General features: G+C 42.1%; 1 protein-coding gene across 1 annotated transcript in view; it reads right to left on the bottom strand.

Annotated features, from left to right (window-relative positions):
- Positions 1-26,152, bottom strand: part of LOC106737487 (collagen alpha-1(XXV) chain) — a 255,493-nt gene that overhangs the window by 54,992 nt on the left and 174,349 nt on the right. Inside the window, exons 17-20 of the mRNA XM_059722126.1 lie at positions 23,610-23,654; positions 4,993-5,055; positions 3,589-3,657; positions 127-171 (exon numbers count right to left, since the gene is read on the bottom strand). Coding sequence (XP_059578109.1) covers positions 127-171; positions 3,589-3,657; positions 4,993-5,055; positions 23,610-23,654 — 222 coding nt within the window. The remainder of the gene's footprint in view (positions 1-126; positions 172-3,588; positions 3,658-4,992; positions 5,056-23,609; positions 23,655-26,152) is intronic.

The following is a 26,152-nucleotide window of genomic DNA, read 5'->3' as shown; positions in this document are numbered from 1 at the left end:
TTAAAAAGTATAGGATCAGATCCTATTTCTTTCTAAACTGAAACAAAGGTTATATGTAAAGTTACTAATGATGGGTCTTAGAAATCATTGTGTTCCACCAATAAACAAAATGCAGGTGCCACTGACCTTTGACCCCTTTGGGCCTCTAGTTCCAGGTTCACCTGTTTTCCCCTGTATGAAGGAAGCCACAGAAGATGGACAGGAGAAAAATGTCAGAGAAAGGAATGAGTAGACAAAAAATAAATTAGTAATGACTATTAGTAATAGGGAAGTGGGAACACTTTATTTCATAGAATCAACATCATGACACTGAATTTAGTCAATAATTTAGCATCAATTTGCACATTCTGCAGGTTCCATCCTTCTACAGAAATCATACTGGTTATTCTCTTACCATTATTTGGAGAAGATAGAGGCAACTAAGCCTAGTTTGTAAGAGATGCTCATTGCATTGTCAGCCCACTCCCCCCCCCACCAAAAAAAACCAACCTGATCACTAAATAGACCTTTCAAGTGTTTATAGGATTTTGCTATTCAAATAAAGTGTTGCCACAATGGTGTTCCCAGAAAAATCAGGTGAATATAGATGTAGCTGGAACACAAATTAAATGTTTCCTAGACATAACCAAGAGTGGAAAAACTCAGTTGCATTAATGTTGAGATCTCTAAGAGAATATAAATATGTGTCTAGGATTATTTCATTTTTTCTTACTAATTTAGGAAACAAACACATGGGCCATGTCCAAACACGTGGGCCAGAAGTCCCAGTATCAAAAAAATACACAATGGGAAAAAGTGGTGCAGGGTACACTCCTGGAGCATGCCCTGAAGCAACTGGAGGCTGGGTCCTCCAGAGAGACATTCTAGCACCCAGTCAGAGCATCTCTATGCTTGCTGGGTGTCTCTGCTGCTTCAGCACACTGCCTGGCGAGGCTGGAAGGAGTGCTTGGAGCTGCCTGGGACCCAGGCTCTGTCCCAGGCAAGCAGGGATGTGGGGAGTGTGGGTGTGGGGTAGGTCCCCCACCCACCCCCCTGCAGCAGCAACAGTCAGCATTGGGCCATTAGGGCACTCATTGCCTGCCATTGGCAGAGCCCCATGGCAGCGTGTGGCACCACCTGAGACCCAGGGGCTCCATGTGGCACTTGGTGCCAACTGGACCACTGGTGCACGCCTTCATGCAGGACCAGGCCAACACCTGAAATCACCCAGGGCTTGCAGCACTGCATGCAGGAGCCACACACCATCAAATTGGGATGGCTCCTGTCTCCAAGTGCCCCATACACCATCGGGCCAAGTCATCTCCATGGAGGCAGGAGCTATCCTGGGCTGATGGCGTGTGGCTCCTGAACACAGTGCCAGGAGCCCCAGGTAATGGCAGGAGCTGGCCTGGTCCTCCCTGAAGGTGCACACCAGTGGGCCGGGCTGGCTCCATATGCCACATAGATCCCCAAGGTCTCAGGCAATGCCGTGCACTGCCAGGGAGCTCTGCCAGCAATGGGCCATGAGTACCCTGACAGCCCGCTGATGCTGCTGCCCGGGGGCTGTGTACCATGGGGAGGTGGATGGGGGACCCAACCCACCCCTACACAGTCCCCACCACCTACACAGTCCCCCCACAAACCCCACACCTGCCCCCCCAAACCACACATCCCTCCCACAAATCTCACACTGTGCAAACCCAGACACCAGATGGGATGAGACCTCCTGGCAGGAGCTGCAGCCACAGGGGCAACTGCCACACTGCAGCCTTGCCCCATGCCCACACCGGTGCTGGGCATGCATCTCAGCCTGTAGGGGCTCCTGGTCCCAGAAACCACTCAGGAGGTGTGATGGGCTGGAAGAGCAGTGGAGGTAGCAGCTGAGGTGTGTGAGAGAGACACAGAGATGGGAATTGGGGATGGGGGAGTACTCCAGGAAGGAGAAGTGACTAGAACCAGGCTTACAGCCCCCCTGCCACCCTAGAGCAGTCTAAGAGGGGGGAGGTCAGCCTGGAAGGGAAGGGGCTTGCCCATCCCAGTCCCTGAGCCCGAGTTGAGGGCTTCCCAGGAACAGCATGGGGATCACTGCGGCCTGGACACAGGTGCAGGGAGCAGAACAGTAAGGGCTGGCACTGCTCAGAGCTACAAAGTAGTGGGCAGGACAGCTGCAGCTGGACTCATGTCCTAGTTCTGGGATGCAGCTGCTGCTGGGAGGGAACAAGTGTGGGGAGGCAAGGGCTGCAGGTCAGGAGTGAGGGGTGCTGGTGGGGCTGTGAATTGGGAGTGAGGGGCAAGGGCATGGGCAGGGGCAGGGTACTGGCAGGTCACACTTTGGTGAGCAAAGTGGGCAGGGGAAGCTCTGATTTTTCTATGATAAAAAACCAAAAATGCCAAAAATATTTAGAATTCATTTTATTATGATGACAGAGGCACTGGTAGGCTTCCAAATTGCTTAAAAATTGTAAATATATCAATAAAACATTGCCCAACTGATCTCTTTATATACAGTGGTGTTTCATTTTAATCGTGGAAGAAAATGGATTTTGGGTATTTAATGAGAGAATTTGTTTGTTTGCTTGTTTGTTTTATCAGAGACTGCAATTTTTAAACAGGGAACACCAGGATCCCTGCGGGTGAGGCAAGTAGAGGGACCTGGGCAGAGGACCCTGCCCAGGGCCAGCACCAGGGACCCAGCTGGAGGGCAAACAAGGTGGCTAACCTCCTGGCCATTTGGGGCCAGAAGGACATGCTTTGACAGTTCAAAGTGGGCCACTGCAGCAAGGATATCTTCTGAGGGATAGCTACCCAGATAGCAGAGCGGAAGCACCAGAAGACATGATAGGAGTGCTGCCTGAAGGCCAACTGTGCAGCCACAGCCAATTGACAGCTGGCCCTGCTGCAGTGGGTAGAGGGTGCAGAGGCCACTCTAGGTTAGGGTTGTTTCAGCAGTCCAGCTGGCAGAAGGGGCTAGTGTCCCCAGATACCAACTGGCCAGGCCTCAGAAGCTCCTAAGGCCAAGCAGCCCCGAGCTGCTTGCTGGGGCAGCTTTTTATAATGTTGGGGCTAGCACAGATGCTGGCCCCAGCCTCTAGCTACCCCTGGCCAAAGATCTGGAACGAGCTGGGCAGGGTCAGTTTGCCCCAAGTGGCACAATTTGCCCCACACCAAAGGGCATGTTCAGGCACATGTGCTGAGGCATAAATCTCCAGCACAAATTTGTGCCACTGCTATTTGAGCTGCTGTAAGTGCGTGTGCCTGCATGTGTGGACGTGCCTGCAAAATACATTCTCTCTGAACTGTGGCTGAAGTGGGCAAACCTGGCTCCCTAAAATGAGAAACTTCAGGGAAGACCACTAGCTGTGTAAATGCTCATAGCTCCATAAATGCTCATAGCAACACAGGGCCTGCTCCCTACATCTCAAATCATGGGCTCCCTTTATGTTCTAGTCTGCCATTGTAAACATAAAACTGCTACTGGCTTCTGGGTGACACCATATGTATTTAGAATGCTTTCTTTTGAAACCTCATGGCTGTGTTTTTAAGAAGCAGTCACTGCATGTTCATAGATGCAAAACTAACAAAACATTTTCAGTGTGATATTGGACTGACCTTTGGTCCAGTAGCTCCAGGTTCACCTCGTTCACCTTTCCCAGGAGGTCCTGACTCCCCTTTCTCACCCTGTCACAGATTACAACACACATTTGAATATCACAAAACACTGGCAGCCTTTCACTATGATGCAGCCTTCACTAAACTTAACCACCATAAGGGTAGATTTTAAAGCCCTCCTGACAGTTATGCTGGAAAGGAGAACTTCTACAGAAATATAAAGTACTCTGCACGGGATCCCAGCTGGGGTCTGCTTGGCAGGGGCGCAGCAGCCCCTGCCTGGCTTTGCTCCACTTGCTGCTCCAGTGACTGGCACGCTGAGGTGGAGGGGAGGGAGGCAGGTTTAAATCCCCTCTCCCACTGGCATGGAACTGCAGCCAGAGTCTGCTTGGCAGGGGCACAGCAGCCCCTGCCAGGCTTTTCCGCACTCGCCACCAAAGCAGAGGGTGTGGGGGCATGATCAGAAACCTGGCCATGCCCCAACCACCTCCTCTTGAGTGATGACCGGGGAAAAGCCTGGCAGGGGCTGCTCTGCCCATGCCAAACAGACCCCAGCTGGGGTCCCATGCAGGCAGAGGAGGGGGTTTAAACCTCCCTCTTCTCTGCCTCAGCGTGCTGGCCCTGGCTGATGTCTGGCCACACCCTCCACCCCTTCTGCTTCAGCAGCAAGCAGGAGAAAACTTTGTCAGGGGCTGCTCTGCTCCTGCCAGGCAGACCCCAGTGGGGGTCCTGTGTGGAAGGGTGAGGAGGCTTAAAGCCCCCTCTCCTCTCTGCCTCATTCTGCTGGCCTGGCCCAGGGTCTGCCTCCCCCTCCAGCAGTGAGCAGGGGAAAACCCTGTGAGCAGCTGCTCTGTCCCCGCCAGGCAGACCTGGCTACAGTCCCAAGCTGGGTTTCCTGCCCCCACCCCATCACCTGCTTCTCAGCCAGCCAGAGCAGTGATAGTGCTCTGGCTAGGGAGCAGAGGGGCAGGGCCAACCCTGCTTTGCTGAAGTAGACAGCCCAGCCCAGCCCAGCCTAGGGCTACAAAGCATTCTGGGATGTTGGGCGACTGTGAGTTAAATGGAACCAGGAAGGGGTCTGGGACAGAAGTTCCATAAACCAGATTGACCTAAATCAGTTAAGTGTGATACTACATTCAACCACATTTATCTTAAACCAGTTTCAGCCACTTTGAAAGCAGCTTATGTGCACTGAACTTCTGTTCTGTTCGAGGTCTAAACTGGTTTCTGATCACTTAAACCGTTTTATGTGTAACTTCTGTCCCTAGCCTTATACTTCTCGATTTTGATAAGTATCATATTCTTGTAAAAATTTTCATCCTTAAATTAGAAGAAGGCCCTTAACTTTATTTCTCTTTGAACACTGGCATAAAGATATAAGAAGTGGGGAAATGTTAAGCTTACCTTTGTTCCTGGTAATCCTGGTAGCCCAGGTTCTCCCTGTGGACCAATGAAACCTGGCTCACCCTTTAAAAATGAGAACATGTCAGAAAATTATTTACTTAACAGAGGAAATAATTACAATAACACCACTGTACTTCTAATGGTATTTTCCCCTGATCCCTCATGGCTTTCCTGCTGTGATCCAAGAACTAGAGATAGATACAATTAATCAGGGACAATTTCCATCAGTATAACATCTTGCAGCAAAGCATCCCAAAGCTTAAGAAAAGCAAATGAGCTGGAAGGCATCAAAGCTTGTTTTTGAAAAGTTAAGAACTGTTAATATGCTGCCTGGATTATACTGCAATTTTACTAAATAAAAATCCACCCAAGCAAAACTAATACAGAGGATTCAAGAAAGAAAGAGGCTCCAAGCAATTCTTTGTTTCACAAGTTCAGGTTCATTTATTCACACTGAATAAAGCATGTCTAGTTGTTGCTCTGCAATTCTCACTGGGGCATGAAGATAGATAGGGAAGTACATACGTCATGTAGGTGTTTAAACTGGCATCTGGGCCCTAAATACAACAGGTAATTGTTCTAAAACAAATCATTAAAAAAAACCCAAATGATAAGGGCTCAACTGTAACTTTACATTACAATCTGCCCTGAGTATGAGGTGGTATGTAACTGCATTTCTCTAAAAGTAGGTCAAAGAATGATGTGTGCTACGAGAAGTCACAAAAGTCTACTATTCTCCCGGCATCTCCCACCTTGTTCTGAAGAGTAAATGACTTCATGCCTTTTTCTGTAGTGCTTTAATTCATCCATTTTACCCAGATGGTTACCCAGGCCAGCAAGTAGGTGGGATAGGCCAGCAAGTAGGTGGGATAGGTCTAGGACTCTTCCTATTTCCTGTCCCCCTGTACCTCCACCTTGACCATTTATTTGTAGAAGGGAGTAACAAACAGCAAGTGGCCTCTACTCTGTCCCACTGCAGCCAGAGTCACCATGTGGGCTGAGGAAGGGAAGAATGAGGACCTTACTCCTTCCTCCTGTCTTTAAGGGTGGAGGTAATCTAATTCTCAATTAGCCACTACAATCTGACAAAAAGTATTAAATAAAATAAGGAGCAGCAGATCTGATAGAGCACAAAAACAAAAAAAGAAAGAGAGAAAAAGAGTATGGAATAAATAATGCAGAAGCATGTGTTTCTTATTGCTTTTAGGACATATTACAATAATAAAAAATGACCTTGTGGTTTAAACGTTAAACCTTTGTAATGTAAATATATTAGTGCATATTAATGAGAATAACCAGCAGGTTTTTTAGTGGGGTGGCAATCATTCCCTTCTATTGACAGCAAGCAAGTACAGGTACAATTTCAATAATTTACTTTAAATCAGGAACATGCTTTACAGTTCAAAATTATATTAATATCCAAAAACACTAGCTGTCACATGGCTACTAGGGCAATTTATTACTAAACCTGTTGATTATTATTTCTAGAGAAAGAAACATGCATCATTCCCATCACCCAATATTTTCTATCAGCTGTGTGGTTTAGCAATGTTATCAAAAGATCTTAATGCAACACTTTTGGACTGAATTCTAGCAGGACACTGTATAGGGACCTTATCAGAAACATCAGATTGCAAGATGATGACTGGTACATATTCTTCCTTGCTGAACAACCCTGGCCTTTGCCAAAAGCTGCATAGAAGTTGCTTTACAAGTTCTTTTGTGACAGAAAGTAAGATTATATAGTAAGAGGTCTGTGGTTTTAACTGCATGATTTAAGATGATGACTCATTTTAGTACTTTATTAAATACTATTTAATATTAATATTTTATCAAATCTTTTATCAAAACCAATTACTATAAATACCTTGGGCCTAGGATAAATGTAGTGGACAAATCTGAGCAAATAAATCAGATTCTTCCCACTCTTTCGAACTGGAAACTGCAGCTTATCATAACCCTAGATGTCTTCTGGGATGAGGCATAGGGACCTTGTATTCCATGTAGTTTTATGTAACTATAACCCTGACTCCTAATGACTCCTAAAAAAACCTGCCTGAAGGGTTTATTTGTGCTCATAGCAGGAGTAATCTGCAGGGAGTTCAGTGTAGCTCTAGATGGGCCAGGTGTCAGAAAAAATTATGGCACCTATTAATGGTGCTTGTGAAGCATATCATATTTTCTTGCATACAACACACCCTAGGATATAATACGAATTGTGCGTTTGAAAGGTATAATGAAGAAAATTATCTTTCTGGGGTTATGGCTGAATGGAGCAGGAACAGAGCCCAATCTTCAGCTGCTCCACCTTCCTGTTCTTGCTTAACTAAAGCCAAAATCTTACTTGTTCCTAAAGACTGGCCTCAAATATTGGATCATTGGTTTTGAAAAGAGCTAAAGAGCCTCCAAGGCTGTAAAATAGGAGAGAGACTAGAGCAGCTAGCAGACAGTGAAATTGCCCTAAAAAAGGTGTCATGTCAAGACCACAAAAAGGAGAACCATTTATTAACACTTGTGCAGTGGTGAACAAGAAGCTGTTAACTCAATCAACTCTCTCAGCTTTCCTAATATACAACAGCTACTGCGCTGTGGAGCAGAAATCAAAGCAGGGTGCTTCTGTCCCAGGCAGAAAATCAGCATTACTGTTTACCATGTAAAACCCAATTTTCTGGAAAAAGGTGCTGTAAGTCAGAGAACTCAATATATAGGAATATATAGATTTTGGCTAACAAACAGAATCTAACATAGTCTCTTAAATTAGTATACTTAAATAAGTTGTTGAAATGTTAAAAGATTAGCAAGCAAAATCAAGCTTCCATATGAATGTTTTAATAAACTTTAAAACCCTCTAAAGCAGATCGTGTTGACAGAAAATGTCCCTAAAGGACACTCTGTGCTGTATAGTAAGTGCAGGTAACTGTAGCAAGACTATCCCTGGCTTTTCTGCCAGTTACTCATATAGAAAATATCTACAAGTAAAACAATATATATTCATCTTCCTGCAAACAATACTGGCTTCCTGCTTTGTGTTATCATCTATGCCACTCAGATAACATAAAGTAAATGGGATGCTATCCAGATTAGTGTTGCCAGTGATGTGTGAAATGTAATGAAAACAAGCAGTTTCATCTCAGCAACACATGCTGATGCCCCTGCAATGCAGAGGAAAGGGAGAGATCATGAAGTCCATGATGCAAACACCACAGAAGGGTTATATTAAAAAAAATCCAAGGACTATCTTTTTTAAGAATGGATGACACTTCAAAACTAGCCAGCACAGTGCCATAAAATATAAGATTAAGGGACTGATTCTGATGACACCTACAGTTATTTTAGACTGGTGTGATCCCTCTATATATCTTATTTAGTCTATAAAGGTAGTTACCTACCCTGCCTTGTAACAATGCATGTCACAGCAGTTTCTCCTAATTTACTCTCATTAAGTGAAATCAGACACAATCCCCAAGTACTGTGGAATAATATACACTTTGATGCAAACAAAGTGTGACTAGGTTTTGCCATACCTCCTATCAAACATGCTGATCTACTATAGTTTAAGTTGGTACTTTTAGAGACTAACTGGTTCAGAGAGGCATACACTTTTGTTAGCAACAGTCTATTTGTCAGATGCTAGCACCATCAGCATCTGATGAAATAAAATGTCACCTATGAATGCTTATGCTTCTCTAAATTAGGTAGGCTGCTTGCAGACATTAACCCCCCTCCTCAGTGCCCCCCCCCCCCCCCAAAAAAAATAAAACCCAACAAACCAACAAAAAACAATCCTTTACTGGAACAAGCAGAACATTACTTGGACCCAGCTCTGCAGCATCTATATAGCAGGGCTTTTGGGGGCTTTTAGCTAAAGCTGATTCAATCAGCTATCAGATAAAAGTGCCAAAAAAGCCCCACTAAAATGCCTGATTTTTACAGATGTTGGGTGTGCTGCTGCCTCTTTTGGGCATGCATGGGGCTCAGCACCGGAACACACCAAGTTTAAAATAAAGCACCATTTTGGCTTTTTCTAATGTTTGCAAGCAGTCCCAGTTTCTAAGCCAGTTTCTAAGCCCACTGACAGATATACATTTCAAGGCATGATGGGATCTAATTAGCGATCCCCAAAATTGCACCTCCTGCCATGCCACATGTGCATGGCAGAAGGCATGATTTTGGCATTAGGGATCAGATCCTAATGTGTCACACTTGCCAGTGCAGATCTCCCTGCACTGGCAAGGTTCCTGACAACCAGCTGACTGTTGGCTGGCTCCTGAGACCTATGGCCAGTTTAAGCTCTTGTGCAGCCCCCAGAGCCACTGATGATTAGTTGATGGTTGGCAGATTGGTACCCGTCTGGCTACATTTTGAATTTAAGGCACAATGGCAGTATTGCCAACTCTCATGATTTTTGTTGTTGTTCTTGAAGTCTACACTTCGGGAGACAGAGCTAAGGTTTTCACATTTCCAAAGCAAAGTCTTTAAGGACAATGCCAAACATCATGAGAGTTGGCAATACTGCAATAGCAACCAACCACAGAATTGTTGCACATACTTTGTGTAAGAACTTTGTGGCTGGTTTCCTGTTTTATTGCACCATTAATCACTTGAACATCTGGCTGGGTTACACTTTAAGACACAACTAACAAGTTAATTGTGTGTTCAGCGTAGCATCTGTCTTAAGCCTAATGTCCACCCTGCCCTGCCTTCTGCCTGACTTCAAATTAATGCAGCTAACTTCTTTGTATTTGTTTGCTTAGCAAACACTTCTTTCAGCTAGGTAAAATGAGCAGAATTTACACCAAAGCAGAGCACTAATGCAAGGTCCTCTCCCCTAATGGAAGTCTTGAAGGGATCTTCTGTAGTGTGGTGAATGGCATCCTAGATGAGGAATCATCTTTGTTCTTCAAGACCTCATTAAAGAAATCATAAGAATAAACTGGATCCAGTTTGTTTCGTCATTTAAAAATATCACGAGAAGAATGAAATCTGCATTTAGTTGTCATTTACTTCATTGCAGATAGACATGATATGCTGGGGATAAATGCTTGTAGTTTAGGCTATGTATTCTAAATATAGGCTCATATTGCTTGCAGTAAGGGAGCATAAAAAATCAACGCCAATGTTAAAATGATCCACAGTGTTCTGGCATTCTGATGCCTTGAAGTGAACACTGCCAGGTATGAAAATCAAGATGACCTTTAACATTCATGTTTTGACTTTTTTTTAAATGTAGCAGTTTCTTACAGTGACAGGGAATTTTTACCTATTAAGGCTCTTTTACAAGCAGGAAATTGGTCTAGGGGCCCACTAGACCCTGGAGGTGAAATGCCAGATAAGCATGGTTGTGCGAGGAAATTTGCCACCGATGTTTTGTAGAGAATCAGTGGTTCTTCTCTTAGTAATATTTTGATTTAAATAACCTAAGGATTGCCTGTTTTCATTTTAGCTTACCTCATTTGTGCAATTATGAAATAATTGCTTAGTAATTCTCATTTTAAAGAGCATAAGACCCAAGCAGTCCCCACAAATATTTTAATATGATCTGTTTGTAGGGCTTTGAGAAATTCCTACTTTACCAGTTGTAGCCACAGCTAATGTGATGTCTGCATATAACAAGCTTCTTAATGACTTTCCTTGTATGGAAGATGCGGAATCATTTATTTGTACGAACAGCAAGATTTTAAACCATTAAAAGACATCACATCAAATCATGAGAAACAATAATCCACACCCCTTCTTTCCTCCCATGTGACTGTTCATGCAATGTGCCGTTGCCATGTTAGCAAATGACAAGTTAGAAGATGCCTTTTGCAAACCTTGTTGTTGTTATTTTGAAGCCTCTGCAGATGACAAATTGATATTTTGCTGCAGCTTTTATAGAAGCTGTAATCTGTTCAAACTTGTACTTTGTTTTCAGACACCCTAGTGGTGAAAATGGCACCTGTTGCGCTAGCTGCTTTTTAATCACCATTAATTTGTTGAAGGATTTACACTGCAACTTATTGCCAATAGATTTCTAGCCACTTACTGACTTGAGCTGACTCTTCATCTCATAGTTCATATACATAACAGAATTATTTTCAGTTAACTCATATAGAGGCTTACTCTGTTTCAGGTGCCTGGAGTATATTTCTACAGCATGAGTCTCAAATACAAACTAAATATGCTGGGAAGAATAACATACATTAACCATACATCCAGCAACTATTAACTCATTGGCAAGTATACATAGTGTTTTGAATGTGTAAATAGTGTTTGCTTTTAGCATTAATCATAGAATCACAGAATCATAGAAGTAGGGTCAGAAGGGACCACGTAGATCTTCAAGTCTGACCCCCTGCTTGGGTAGGAGGAAAACTGGGCTCAAATGACCCCAGCCAGGCAGGCATCGAGCCACTTTTTAAAGACCCCCAGGGTAGGAGCCAGCACCACTTCCCTTGGAAGTTGGTTCCAGATCCTAGCCGCCCTAACTGTGAAGTAGTTCTTACGGATGTCTAATCTGAACCTAGTCTCCAACAACTTGTGGCCGTTATTCCTTGTTATCCTGGGGGGCGCTACGGGAAACAAGGTCTCCCCCAAACCCTTCTGGTCCCCCCTAGTGAGTTTACAGATGGTCACAAGGTCCCCCTCATCCTTCTCTCGTGAAGGCTGAACAGGTTCAGGTCCCGTAGCCTCTCATTGTAGGGTCTGCCCTGCTGTCCCCAGATCATGCGGGTGGTCCTCCTCTGGACCCTCTCAATGTTGTCCAAATCCCTCTTGAAGTGGGGCGCCCAGAACTGGACACAGTACTCCAGCTGTGGCCTGACCAGTGTCGTGTAGAGGGGGAGGATCACCTCCTTGGCCCTACTTGCGATGCACCTGTGGATGCACGATAGGGTCCGGTTAGCCCTGCCGACCATGACCTTGCATTGTCGTCCCATGTTCATCTTGGAGTCAATGATGGCTCCAAGATCCCTTTCTGCCTCTGTGCTCTCAAGAAGGGAGTTTCCCATCTCATAAGTGTGCTGCTGGTTACTACTGCCCAAGGGCAGCACCCTGCACTTGTCCGTATTGACACGCATCCTGTTTTTGTTAGCCCACCCTTGCAACCTATCCAGGTCTTTCTGCAGTCTTTCCCTCCCTACTAGTGTGCCCACCTCACCCCAAATTTTGGTATCATCAGCAAATTTGAACAAGTTGCTTTTCACCCCATCGTCCAAATCGCTGATAAAGAAATTGAATGGTGCAGACCCAAGGCCCGAGCCCTGGGGGACTCCGCTGCCCACTTCCCCCCAGGTCGAATATGACCTGTCCACCACCACCCTCTGAGTACAACCCTTCAGCCAATTTGCAATCCAACTGACTGTGTAGGCATTGATGCTACAGTCGCCTAGTTTTTTAATAAGGATGGGGTGGTCGAGAGTGTCAAAGGCCTTGCTGAAGTCCAGAAAGACTACATCCATGGTGACACCTGCATCCAGTGCTTTTGTGACCTGATCATAAAAGGCAATCAGGTTGGTCTGACATGACCTGCCCCTAATGAAACCATGCTGGTTGCCCTTGAGCATCATCCCCGATGCCGGCCCATCACAGATGTGCTCCTTGATGATCTTCTCAAAGAGTTTCCCCAGGATTGAGATAAGACTGATGGGCCTATAGTTGCCCGGGTCCTCCCTCCTCCGTTTTTTAAAGATGGGGACCACATTGGCCATCTTCCAATCATCTGGAACCTGGCTTGAGCACCACGAGCGCTCGTAAAGCCATGCCAAGGGCCCAGCAATAACCCCTGCTAGCTGCCTCAACACCCTGGGGTAGAGAGCATCTGGACCTGCTGACTTGAACACGTCCAGCCCCTCCAGAAGCTCTCTAATCCAGTCCTCCTCAACCTTAGGTCTTGAGGCATTCCCCTTGAGTCTGTCTTGAAACACGGTGGGGGAGTCCCAGTCCCTGCACAAGAAAATGGAGGTGAAGAATTTGTTAAAGATGTCTGCCTTCTCTGGCGCGACCACCAGATTGCCCAGCGTATCTTGCAGGGGCCCCACATTTACCAGTGCCTTCTTCATCCTCCCTATATATTTGAAAAAGGACTTTTTATTATCTTTGATCTTGGATGCTAGTCCTAGCTCTATGTCCGCCTTAGCTTTCCTAACAGCCCCCCTACAGGCCCGAGCAGTGGAGGTATACTCCTCTTTGGAGATAGCGCCCCCCCTTCCACCAGGTGTACGCTGCCTTTTTGGCAACCAGGCATTCCCGGACATCCTTGGTGAGCCAGGCAGGCTTTTGGGCACTCTTGCCCTCCTTGCTTCTTGTTGGGATCGTCACCCCTTGGGCCCTGAGTATTGTCTCCTTAAGGAACGACCACTCATCTTGGGCACTGAGTTCCCCTGCCCTCGAGAACTCCAGTGCCTCTCCCACCAATCTCCTCAACTCGTTGAAGTTGGCCCTCTTGAAGTCTAGGGCTACTGCCTTGCTGCAGGCCCTTAACACACTGTGCTGGATGATGAATTCCAGCAAGCGATGATCACTATCACCCAGGTGGTCAAGGACCTGGAGCCCCCTTACCAGATCATCACCTGTGGCCAGGAGCAGGTCCAACAGGGTATTTCCTCTGGTGGGACTGTGCACCTCCTGGGTTAAGTGGAGGTCCTGTATCTCGGCCAGGAACCTCCTGGAACGGTCAGACCTGGCTGACTGCTCCTCCCAGCAGATGTCTGGGTAATTTAGATCATCCATGACAACTACATCCCTTGCCTTAAGTGCCTCTGCAAGCTGGCCCGAAAATTCCCGGTCCAGCTCCTCCCCTTGGTTGGGGAGTCTGTAGTAGACCCCCACCGTTAAATCCCTCTCCCCATGACCCCCTTGTATCTTGACCCAGAGCACTTCAGCTTGCCCCTCCTCCAACCCCATTTTGCTGGCAGAGGATGTGTATTGCTCTTTGACATAGAGCGCCATACCTCCTCCCTTCCTTCCTTCTCTATCCCGCCTGTAGAGCCTATAGCCCCTATAATAATATTTTATTGAATATAAGAAGTTCTTTCCCACCCACGTCAAAGTTTTCACAAATAAACCAAACCTTTGAAATTAAAAAAAAAACCTATTCTACACAGAATCCCATCATTAAAAAAAATATGGATTATGCTCAGATCACAATTCTTACCCCTAGCAGGGCACATGAAAAATATTCCACTGTTATGGAAATTAAAAATCTTTTAAAACTATTGTTGCACTACTTTTTTGCTGTTGTTTAAGGCAGTGTTTCCCAACCTTTTCCAGGCCAAGGCACACTTACATTAATAAATATTTTCTGCAGCATGCCTGTTAAGGCATTCCCCACTCTCATACCTTTGTAGCTCATTGCCATGGCAAAATTTTGTGGCACGCCTGTTCATTTTTGACGGCACACTTTTGTGCTGTGGCACACTGGTTGGGAAATACTGGCTTAAGGTCTAGGAGGTCTCTGTTGGTGGCTGTGTGTGATGGATGCTCCCCCATCCACCAAAACCAAACACCCCTCCCTTCTCAAAAAATAACAACAAAACAGCAGACAAAACTCCTAACAAAGTGACAGACTCCAAAGCACATGCTTCTCCCTATGGGGAGAGGATGAACAAACAAAGAGCATACAGTAGATGTTAGTCAGGTTAAAATACAGTATTGCCCGGGGCTTGCATACCTTGATGATGACTGTGATATTAAAAACTATATAGAAACACCACTTCCTGGCTCAGCAAATGACCCACTTTACACATAGACACAAGAGAATCTCAATTTGACAGGGGTTCCTACTCATATTTTTCTATGCCACATTTGTGCATCTACTAATGTACAGGGTTACAGAAGTCTGGCATCCAAGTCACATGGTGTTTTAATTATTTGCTCTTTAATTCTCCATAGAACCAGTCCTTTGGTTGTTTTCCAGTTTGGGATGTACATACTGACATGTCCTCATTTTACCCATTCCAACAGATGTGCCAGCATATGACATGGATGTGCTAGTCATATCTTTGTGGCTAACTCCTAGACATACTTAAAATGGACACAACATAAATTACATTCCCTCCTGAAAGCTAATTATATATATATAATTATATGTGTGTATATATATGTGTGTGTGTGTACATATACACACACACACACACACACACACACATAGGTTGAGATTAAAAAACCACACACACACACATGCACACAAATGCAACTTGAATGGAAACAATGAATTTACAACAGGTCCGAATTCAATCTACTGCTCTCTATGTTGAGTCTCTAGAAATTGACTTCTGCTGTCTTTAGGTTTTGTTTCTAAGATCTCTGTTTAGCCAAAATCTTGTTAAGTCTTCTATTGTGCAAAGGAAGTAGGGCCAAATTCTCAAATGTCTTCTTTTCATTCCATCCAGGAAGAGCACACACCAACTGCTGAAGCTTCCTTAGCCTGACGAAGGGTTTTTGAACCCGAAAGCTTGCTTAATAACTATTCTCCAACCATTTGGGTTGGTCTAATAAAAGATATCAAATTCACCCAAGGAACCTTGTCTGCCTATGTCCTTAGACCAACACAGCTGCAACCTAAACCCCTGCAAATGTCTTCTAAGCAGTTGCAACTGCACTGAAATCAACACATTTACATTTGCTCGAACCATGCCTGAATTTGCCATGGGGATTTTGTAGAATTCAGTTCCAATGGAAAGATTTATCAGAAATTCAGCTGGTTTCAAACTATGGAGATCAGACAGAACTATACCTTCCTCTTTCTCCTTGTGAAGGCCATTAGTGTGCTGACTTTATCCTGACTGAAGTCTATGAGAATGTTGCCTTCAGAGACTTCACTGCTTAAGACTATAATAAGGAGATGAAGAGGGTAAAAGGCAACCTCATAAACAACATTCCCAATTTTATGAAGTTTTTAAAAAACATTTTCTTACATTAATTTAGAATTGGCATCCCTGTTAGGATTGCTGGCTCACTCATCACCTATGAAACTCTAATTAAACTATTTGACTATCTAATCTTCCTCAGTGCCTAAACACTTTCTCAGTTTAGGAAAAAATGGCTCTAGTTTTATGTTGTAAGCCATTCATTGGTTTTTAACATTTCATTAAAAGTTAAAGTGGAAAAAGGTATAGTTTTTAACCTCCCTAAAAACCCTAACCTCCAACTTACAGCCAGACCTTGTTTTCTACAACATTATTTGCTTTTTAGTGAGTCCAATTTTTATTTTAAGAAAAGTAGAGTCTGCTTGAAAAGGCATGTGCAAATTTGCAAGGGTATTAAAAATATAAGCAATACTTTCGATAAATGTGTCATGATTTTGCATGCATTAGCTATAAAGAGTACCTCTTACTTAAAGGCTAATGAGACTTCAAGTCAGCATGACACCTGGTTTTAAGAATTACAGTAAAAACATTTTTTGTAATAAGAGTCTTGTTTTTTCCTTATGGCAGCCAACTTTTGCCACGATTAATCTGCTAATTTACTAGACGAAACGGATGAGACTCTATGACCTGTTCCCAAAATTGTTTTCCTCTAGAAACAAGTGAGATGATACATTTAAGAGGTTTTGTTCTTACTGTTAAAAATGAACTGCAAATGCATTTACTCATTAATAATTAACTAATAATTAGGATATTTTTGGTGACGTGACATCATAAGGGTACTTTCAGCTTATTGATTTCAGATCTCATTTTTGTGCTTGACAAAATCCCTGATCTCTAAATACATAGACCTGCAAACTGGACTCTCAAATTATTCAAACAGATTCAGAACTTGAACTGACTTTATCTGATAAAGAAGAACATTAAAAAAACAGTAAAATAGCCTTTCTCTATTAGATAAAACTTTGAACTAATAATAACTTTCGGGGGAACAGAATTCACATCCTGTATTCCACTTATGATTTAGCCTTTTCTCACATCCCAGGGATTTTAGTGTTTTTTCCAGGAAAGAAATCATGGCTTTGGGGGATTTAAGGGATACAGTTTCTGATGGATTATAATGAATTGCATATATCCTGAAGAATGCCATAGTAAATACTCCTGCCACCTGCACACTTATTCCATTGACACACAGTCCAATGTCAATGATGATTTCATATTCTGGGCTTGATATCCAAAATTAGGTCTGGGAAATTGCATGCCTAATTTGTTCAAGTAATTGTCACAGTGGCCTATGGAAACTAGGTAACTGGGCATACAAATATAGAGTAATATGAGCAAGTATCTTTCTGTGCATTCAGTTACCTGATTTGCATTACTATCCTGGTAATTAAAAACTCACGTTAATAGTACAATTAGGTGTTATTTTTGTATAAAAAATTGCATAATCTACTTTCAGAAATTTAGGTGATAAATAACAGAAGCCTTTCTGCCCATTTTCATCCAGGTATTACGTTTCACTGAAATCTACTTGACAGCATTTAATTTATGTGCACTAACTATTTTTTCTTCTCTTAACGATGACCTGCTCTTTACAACAACATTATTTGGGTGATGAAAGTCAGGAGTGAATTAGACCACTTATTTCCAAGACAATTTTAAAGGCAGGTAAATGCATACGAGGGACCACACCTGTGGGCAGAATTCCTTCAGTTCTTAATGATTTCAGTGGGATATTCAGCATTTCTGAAACTCAGGGACTTATATTTAGCTATCTAATCAACAGGCTCAGCTGAGCCATTTAGACAAGTTTAAGACCCAGCTCTGTCCTCTTCCTGATTTAAAACTAGAAGGAAAAAGGATACTTGTCTGTAGGGCTATTGGAAATTATCAGCTGGGCAACAGTGAGTGCATGCTGAGAAAAGGGAAGTGGTCCCTTTTTTCAGTAATAGCAAGGGACTTCTTTTTCTAAAGAAAAGAGTGAGAAGAATACCAGAAGAATATAAGAATGGCTTATAGCTTGCTCTGCAAAGAGAACTAGGCAAAAGATCTGCTGTGCCATAGAAACCTGTTCTATGATAACGTGTTGTTTCAGTTATCCCTGGAAAACTCAACGTAACAAAGAGAAAGGGAGGCCTCGAGCTCTTTGACTCTTACCTGCAGCAGGTGTTCAGTATCCACAGGGGCCAGGGACAGAAGTTACACATAAACCAGTTTAAGTAATCAGAAACTGGTTTAAACTTGTAACAGAACAGAAGCTCAGTGCACATAAACCAGTTTCAAAACAGCTGAAACTGGTTTAAGATAAACCTGGTTGAATGTAGTATCAGACATAACTGATTTGGATCAAACCAATTTATGAAACTTCTGTCCCAGACCCCTTTCTGGTTCAAGTTAAATCAAAGTCCCCCAGCATCCCAGCATGCTTTGCAGCCCTGGGCTCGGATGTGCTGTCTGCTTCAGAGAGCAGAGCTGGCCCTGCCCCTCTGCTCCCTAGCTGGAGCGGTGAGGGCTGGCGATGCAGTCCAGTCTTCAGGGGGAAATGCTGCCTTTCCCCCTCCCTGGCAAACCCCAGCTGGGATCTGGGGCCAGGGAGGGGAGTTAAACACCCCTTCTTCTGCTCAAACTTACTGCTGGCTGTGACTATGGACTACAAATCCCAGAGGCACTGCAAGCAGGAGGAGGAAGTGATGAGTAACCCTGCAGAGTTTTGCTGCTGTGATTCTGGATTGTCAAGCACAAAGACATTGGGGGCAGCTGGAAGAAGAAGTGAATACACAGTCCATGCTGGCTGTGCCAGAGAGTTGTTCTCTAATGCCCCCTGCCTTCTGGCCTGAGCCACTGCAGACATGTGGCTGCATTTTCCAAATGAAAGGTAAATGTCTGTTCACTTCTATTTCAATTTAATCTCTGCATTTTAGACTATCCTGCAAAGATGATCAACCAGCCTCGGTTTTTTTGACTGTCTGTACTTGGACAGGAAGACTGAAGGGGCAGATTTTTTTTACTCTGGATTTTGTTGATATCTTCCCCTTTTGCTACAAGATGACAAAAGGCAGAGCAAAGACTGAAAAGATCAGGCCCAAAGAAAATGAGAACAGGGAATACAAGCAAGGAACAACATCTTGGATTCAGAAAGAGAGAGAGAAAGATTTGTAAAGAGATCATAAATGAAGATCAGCTAAAATAAATATAGCATTCAAGTCAATGACTGTATTGATAAAATACTATATAAATTAACATGGCTAACAGAACATTTTGAGAGAAATTGTACACATTATGAATGAATAAAATTACAAATATCTTCGATTTCAATCCATACCTTTCCTATATGACCTACTGAACTATGATACTTTTTTTTGTCTTACTGAAAGTATTCTGTATCCCATAGTGTTTCTAAGGGGTAGCATGGGATGATACAAAGATGAGTCAACATTCTGTGTTTAGGTGCCTTACTCATTTCCTGAATGACAGTGTGGAACAGAGTCAGAAGTGTATTAAGTTTCCAACCATTCTCAAACAGCAACAGGTGGTCAAGAAAAGTGTCTTTCTACAATATGTCACAGATAGCTCTGCCTTGGAAAATAACCGACTACATTAGTGGCAGCCAGTGGCACCAACTGATATGTGGAATGAAAAAGAAGAGGAACATCTGCATTCATATAGTGAATGAGCCTCAAAGTGTAATTAATGCCTTGAAGCATTTTCTGAATTCAAACAAAGTATTTATATGTCTCTATTCAGACCCTGAGATCATGTTATACTAAACTCTCATTAGCTACCTGGAATGTATACTAAATCACCACTTTAAACAATGAATCTGACAATGCAGAATTATTAAGTTGACAAGGTTCTTTGGGTGAATCTGATATCTTTTATGAGACCAACTTAAATAGTTGAAAAAAACAAAGGGTTTTTAAACCCGAAAGCTTGCTAAAAATTGTTTTTCCAGCTATTTAAGTTGGTTTAATTAGATTCACCCAAAGAACCTTGTCTGCCTATTAGGGCTGTGCAAAGCTTCGGTCCCTGATTTGATTCAGCAGAGATTTGGCCCGATTTGGTGGTCAAATCTCCAAATCCAAATTGAAATTAAAGGGTTAATCTCTGAATAAATTTGGAGCCCTCTGAATTGATTCAGACAGATTTGGCGATTCAGATGTAGATATAGTTTTAAATGTTTTTTCTACCTACCTCTAGGTAGCAGGGGCTCTGAATGCTGCAATGCTGGGGCAGATGCAGAGCCCCACAGAAGCGCGGGGGGTCTCTCCAGAATGCTTGGCAGCAGACCTGGAAGTGGACCAGAAGCACTTCTGGTCTACTTCCTGGTCCACCAGGGAGTGCGCAGGGTCCCCTCCCCACTCTGCACCCCCCTGGCTCGGTGACTGGTGCCTCCTGGGCTTGAGGGGGGGCACCCAGGGCCTGCCTGGCTGATCGTTGAGCCAGGGGGGCATGGGGGGTGGGCAGTGCACTCCCAGGCAGACCCAGATGTGCAAGTACTTCTGATCCACTTCCGGGTTCGCTTTTGAGCACTCTGGAGAACCCCCCCCCCATGCTCCTATGAGATGCTCCATGTGTCCCAGCACCACCGTGATCACGTGTTGTGCTGCTACCTCAACGTATGTAGGAAAAAACTTTTAAAGTTGTCTGAATCACTGATTCACCAAATCAGCATCGAATCTTCAGATATGGATTTGGCCGAATCGAATCAGGGATAGTGATCCGAATCAACAGATCGAATCACTGTCCCCAATTCAGGCCGAATCTAAACCCTAATTGAATAAGGCCTATTTCGCACAGCCCTACTGCCTATGTCCTTAGACCAACACGGCTACAACTTACACCCCTAAATTATTAAGTTGAAGCCTTTCTACTAACTGATCTGAAGGGTTGTACTTGACTTACTATTCTTTCCAAAGTAACTCAATGGACCCCTCTACAAATCTTCTATATCCAGCACAGGAAAGATGAGCCACAGCTTGAAATGTGTGATTCATTGATTGACATGGCCCTTGAGTTTTTCAGAGTTTATTTACACTGCTTCTCACATTCTATGGAGAAGCCTACACGCATCAGTTAGTCAAATCTTCAGCTAATTCCAAAGGTTTTTAGATGACAGCAGTACTGTCAATGTGCTCCTTAGTCATCTGTGTCACTAAAAAGGTTAGCTCACTATAAATTTGATTATAGTCAGTATATATTGAACTTTGTTATCACTTCATTCATTTTTTAATGGTACCATTCATTGATACTCTCCCCTCAGGGGCTGCCAGTAGAATGCAGCCTTAAACTCTGTTCAGGACTACGTAAGAATTTGTGCATTTTCAGACAATGTCATCACCTATCCTATTACTGCTAGCCACTTTGGACCCAGAATTGGCTGGCTGTGGGCCCCCCAATGAAACAGCATTTAGACATTTTGAAACACACAGCATCCGTTATGCAGGCACCTCATTGCCAGGTCTTTAGTGTACTCTGTTCTAGTCTATCTAGACATGTATAGTGTGCTCAACACCATATTATGTGATAGTGTATCCACGAGGCGCAGAGTAGCACTGTGCAGGCTCTTTGTATCCTAGCTCATGGGCTGGGGCAATATAGCTCTACTCTTACAACAATGTGCTCAGGGTTATTTATTCTGCTTCTGAAAGCTATACTGCTTATGATGTGAGAGCTAACAAGGGCAGAGCTAGCTTGAGCATCTCTATGGGATGCTGCTTTGTGCTATTTAGATATAATTTGGTATTACCTTGGTCAGGAATTGAATGTTGGCCTCATAAGAATTCCAGCCAATGCTTCTGATCTGCAATGACTTATTCTAGCAGACATGAGAGGCTCAGTAGTGAAAAATACCTCTTCTATTATATCCAGAACTCTCTTGCTCCATCCATTTCCCTTGTTTTGTTTCTTAAGTGCAGTTATCCTCAATCCTTTGTGTTCTCTCATTTTCATATATATTTTCAAATATAATATGTGAAGAGAACCTATAATCCTTTAATATGTAAAGGTAAATTAAAACCTTTAATATATAAAGGTGATTGATTTCACAAATCCCAGAGGCTTGTTTAAATTAGTTTTAGATTTTTGGGTCTACCTCTCAGCAGAATCAATGGCCACTGCAGAACCTATGCAGATCATGGAGTATCAGCAACCATTGGTCACGGGGTACCTAGAATAACATTAAGTATCGTGGATTCCCTTAAAAAATTAAGAAAGACAAAAAGAAAAATCCTTTCTAGAAACCAAATTCAAATTTGGAGATCCAACTCTGATTCTTTCCTAGGACCTTCATGTTTCTAAACCTCATCAAAATAATAATAAAATAGGCATTTTTTTCATATGCCAAACCACTGTCTGCTATCTTCTAGAAGACCTTAGCTTCTAGCTTGAGGGCTTCATATCCTCTGGTTTTGTGTGCCAAAAAGCCAGCTCTTATAGTTATTCTTAATTTGCTTGGACCTCCAATTCAGCGATACAATGAGGAACACTGCAAAACAAATGTTATATTTATACCTATTTTCCAAAGTAGAAAGAAATCAGAGCTAAAATTGTTTTTTCATCTATGTTGAAATCCCACAAACACACTTCAATGTAATCATCCAGTTACAAGAAGACTGTTCTTAGCACAACTAACGTATGTTTCATTCTTACTGAATAGATAGGCCTTAACATTATTTGTATCTCCAGATATTACATTTTACAGTATAAAAACACACACTTTTAAAGTGAGCACATTCTTTTATGCGTTCAATTAGTTCCACATACACAACATTGCCACAAAGTTAAAAACACTGCTGCACTTGACAAGTATTTTTGAGATAGTTACTGAAAAACTTGTACTTTATGGAGGAAGTCCTGAGTCTACAAAAAGACAGCAGGAGTTTTGCTATTGATTTCAATGGAACTAAGACTGCACACTCCACACTTAATAGGTAGAACACACCTTCGTATTGGATATTCATGGAGTGGGCTGGAATATAAGAAAAAAAATGAGGAAGTATACTTGCTGTTTGAAAAAATAATCTTTTACGGGAAGTCACTGACATAGTCAGAGATCCTTCATTAGATTTAAATCTGCTTGTATTTCCTGTATAATAGAGTATAGATTACATTGAGCTTCCAGTTTAAGTTTCTGTAGCTCCTAATGCAACTGCTTACATTAGGACTAAGTTGCCCGCATGTCTTTTAAGACAGGTTGCCTAAAGACAGCAAACATGCTGGGAATATGGAACAAAAGCCAGTTTAGCTACCAGATTGTGTAATGCTAATATTGGGTAACAGCTTATTGAAATATTTTGTCTTGTCAGCTATGCAGTGGGAGTACAGATTATCTTTGCTCATAAATAGAGCTGGTTCTCCACAACTTGTGAATAATGAAGACAGTTTTCTGGCTGTAAGCTTTGCAGCTTCTGTATGTTATTGTCATGTCCTCCTTAAACTGCAAACAGAACAAAATGTTGATGACCAGCATTTTGCTTTATATAAAACTGCAATTAAGAAATTATGTTTTAAAGTAGTTAGGGTTACTTTTGCCAAAGCAAGGTGACATTTCATTGCACGTTAAAGTGTAAGACATACTATTTGTTCATTCAGGTATAAATGATCCATTTTCTGTGTGAAGCCTTCACATAACAATTCAATCCATTTTAAGATCAAAAGAGTTTGAGAAGATTTAAACACACCTTCCCCAACCCATCCACATCCTTAGTTCCTTTTCCCCACTCTTCATCCTTTCCTCCACATAATACAACTGTACAGACACTATGATTTATTTACCTTTATCCCAGGGAGTCCAGGAAGCCCAGGGAGACCTGGTTCACCCTATACAGGAAAATTGCATAACATTACAGAATAATATTCAGTTACAACTGATAGCCAGCAAACAGCCTATGTGTATATTGTAGCAGGGACAGTATGATATCACAGACCACCTATCTGATTGCTACTTAGTTCCAGGATCACTGAATCTCAGCCCAACATAATGTACATTAACCTAGAAATATGAGTAAAATTTTCAAGCTAGGTGACTAAAATGACTCCTATATCTACATTTAAACATAATAACTTATATGGACTAGGAGCCTAACAGACATTCAGATTGAAGATTTTGGTAATTTTTTTATTAAAAGGATAAAAAATACATAATAACAGCTCAGTACTGTCATTTACTGTATTTACAACAAATATTTAATCCTATACTGGCTACCCCAGAGAGCTCAGTTAAAATCATACACTTTCAGTGTTCACTCACTCACAACTGAACCATCATTTTATTGGAACCATCAGCACTATGAACATTTGGGTGCAAATGTTACAGACACTCACATACACCCCTCGCACATCTACATGCAATCATCGACTACTGCGTTTTTCAATAAATATGCTGTTTATTCATAACTGCATTTAAAAAGGGCTATACTTTCAAGAGGGATTTGTTTAACAGGAACTGAAGACTGATCACATTCATTTTGGAATAACAGATAAGCACTACAGTCACACACATATAATCATTTTAACATATTTATTAAAATGAAGATGAAAGGATTACCTCCTGGGAGAAGAAAAATGATTGATAAACATCAATATTAAAAGGTATTTAGGATTGAATTTCAAGGAAAATGATTTTTGAGGGCAGGAGATTTCAGTTTAATACATAATAAAACTTAAACCAAAGCCCTGGATCTGAACATTTTCAGATTTTAGGGAAGTTCTGGCCCAAAATTTGTAGCCAGCCTCTACCCCTACATTTACTTGAACTATGTTCTGGGTTTATATAATTTTGAATTACGTAGAAATCAAAATGTCAATTTTGTGGTTTTACTACACTAATAAAAATGTTCCTCATCTTACATAATCAATTAAAATATTTTTATTCAATAAGACTAAAATATACTTGAAGAACTTAGTGCACAAGTAGAGTTTAGCACATACTGAAAAATAACAGTTGATCTGAAAACGATTGATCAAACAAAGAAAATCTTAACATGTTAGAAGGTTCTGATAAGTATTTCTCCATCAATTTCAGTCATTCCATAATTTTAACAAATCATCTTGACTAAAATTACTGAAATGGATAATGTTAAGCATGAAATAAAATGAAGAAATAAAGGAAGGATACTGGTTTCAACTGACTCTTTTAGTTGTTGTTATGCAACCTACCATTTACTAATCCAAAAATAGTGCTACTACTCCTATTCAAAGAAGGAATAGGAGTCCTAAATGATGGCACAGTAACAGGTGTTACCATGCCATGCTGGCAGCACAAAGTTATTTGTCTTATAGTGAGAGCACATCACTATGGTGACAAAGCTGCGGTGTCACGGTTTTTGCCCGCCAACCCTATGTCACCGTAGCATCTTGTATAGACGTGCCCAGTCTGAATTACATTTACTTTTGGTAGAGAATTAGTCCACAAGTTCTAGTCCTTCATCTTATTTTCTTACCTGCAGACCCAGATATGCCAGTGAAACAAAGATATCAATCTTACAGTTTTCCTGTTACCAATGCTGAAATAAACATTACTATTCCTGTCAATTTTCAGATAACTAAAATTTACCATGAACATAAAATTTTAATAATGAAAATTATTACATTGTTTATGTTTTATTTGCCTTGCACTTGGCCACAGCCAGGGACCGGTACCAAAAAACAAAGATGGTACTTCAAAATGCTACAAATGCTAAGTACTCTCACTAAAAAGATTAACATGTGCTCACAAGTTAAGAGCTTTTTAAACACAGAAGAATCAAAAACATATTTTAAAAGCTAGTGTTTCACCATGAATCATGTTGTAGTTGAATGCGTGGTATTTATATTTCTTGACCTGTTCCAAAATATAAGACGTTGATATGATTTATGAATGTCTTCAGGACAACTAAAAGCTTGAATGCAAAATCCAATCCATTGCACTGAAGTGGTCAAGAATGTTATGGAACATGTATGTGACATAACTCAATAATATACAAGGTGGACTCATTCTTTTTCATACCATCATGCAGGGACCTAGTTTATTTGTATAAACAAAAATATTCATACCATATAAATAAATGAATAAATAAATGAAATACATGATCTGGACTAAATCCTTCTGTTCTGTCCTTTTTTATTATTTTGTGGTGTCTGAAGGGAGTTTTTTTCTGAGTGAAGATTAAGGATCTGATCCAATCCTAAAACAAGTCTGGGAAATCAATGAATCTCTGCATGTATCTGTTCTAGTAAATCCCAGTGGTGGACTGAAATATTATTTAATCATAGGAAACTCCCAGCGGGTATTATAAAAGTGTATATGCTTTATGAGTTAGTACTCATGAAAGGAAGAA

This window comes from Alligator mississippiensis, chromosome 2 (assembly GCF_030867095.1).
Source record: "Alligator mississippiensis isolate rAllMis1 chromosome 2, rAllMis1, whole genome shotgun sequence".
Classification (NCBI taxonomy): Eukaryota; Metazoa; Chordata; order Crocodylia; family Alligatoridae; genus Alligator; species Alligator mississippiensis.
The sequence above is the reverse complement of the archived record's forward strand: the minus strand, read 5'-3'. Positions and strand labels throughout refer to the sequence as shown.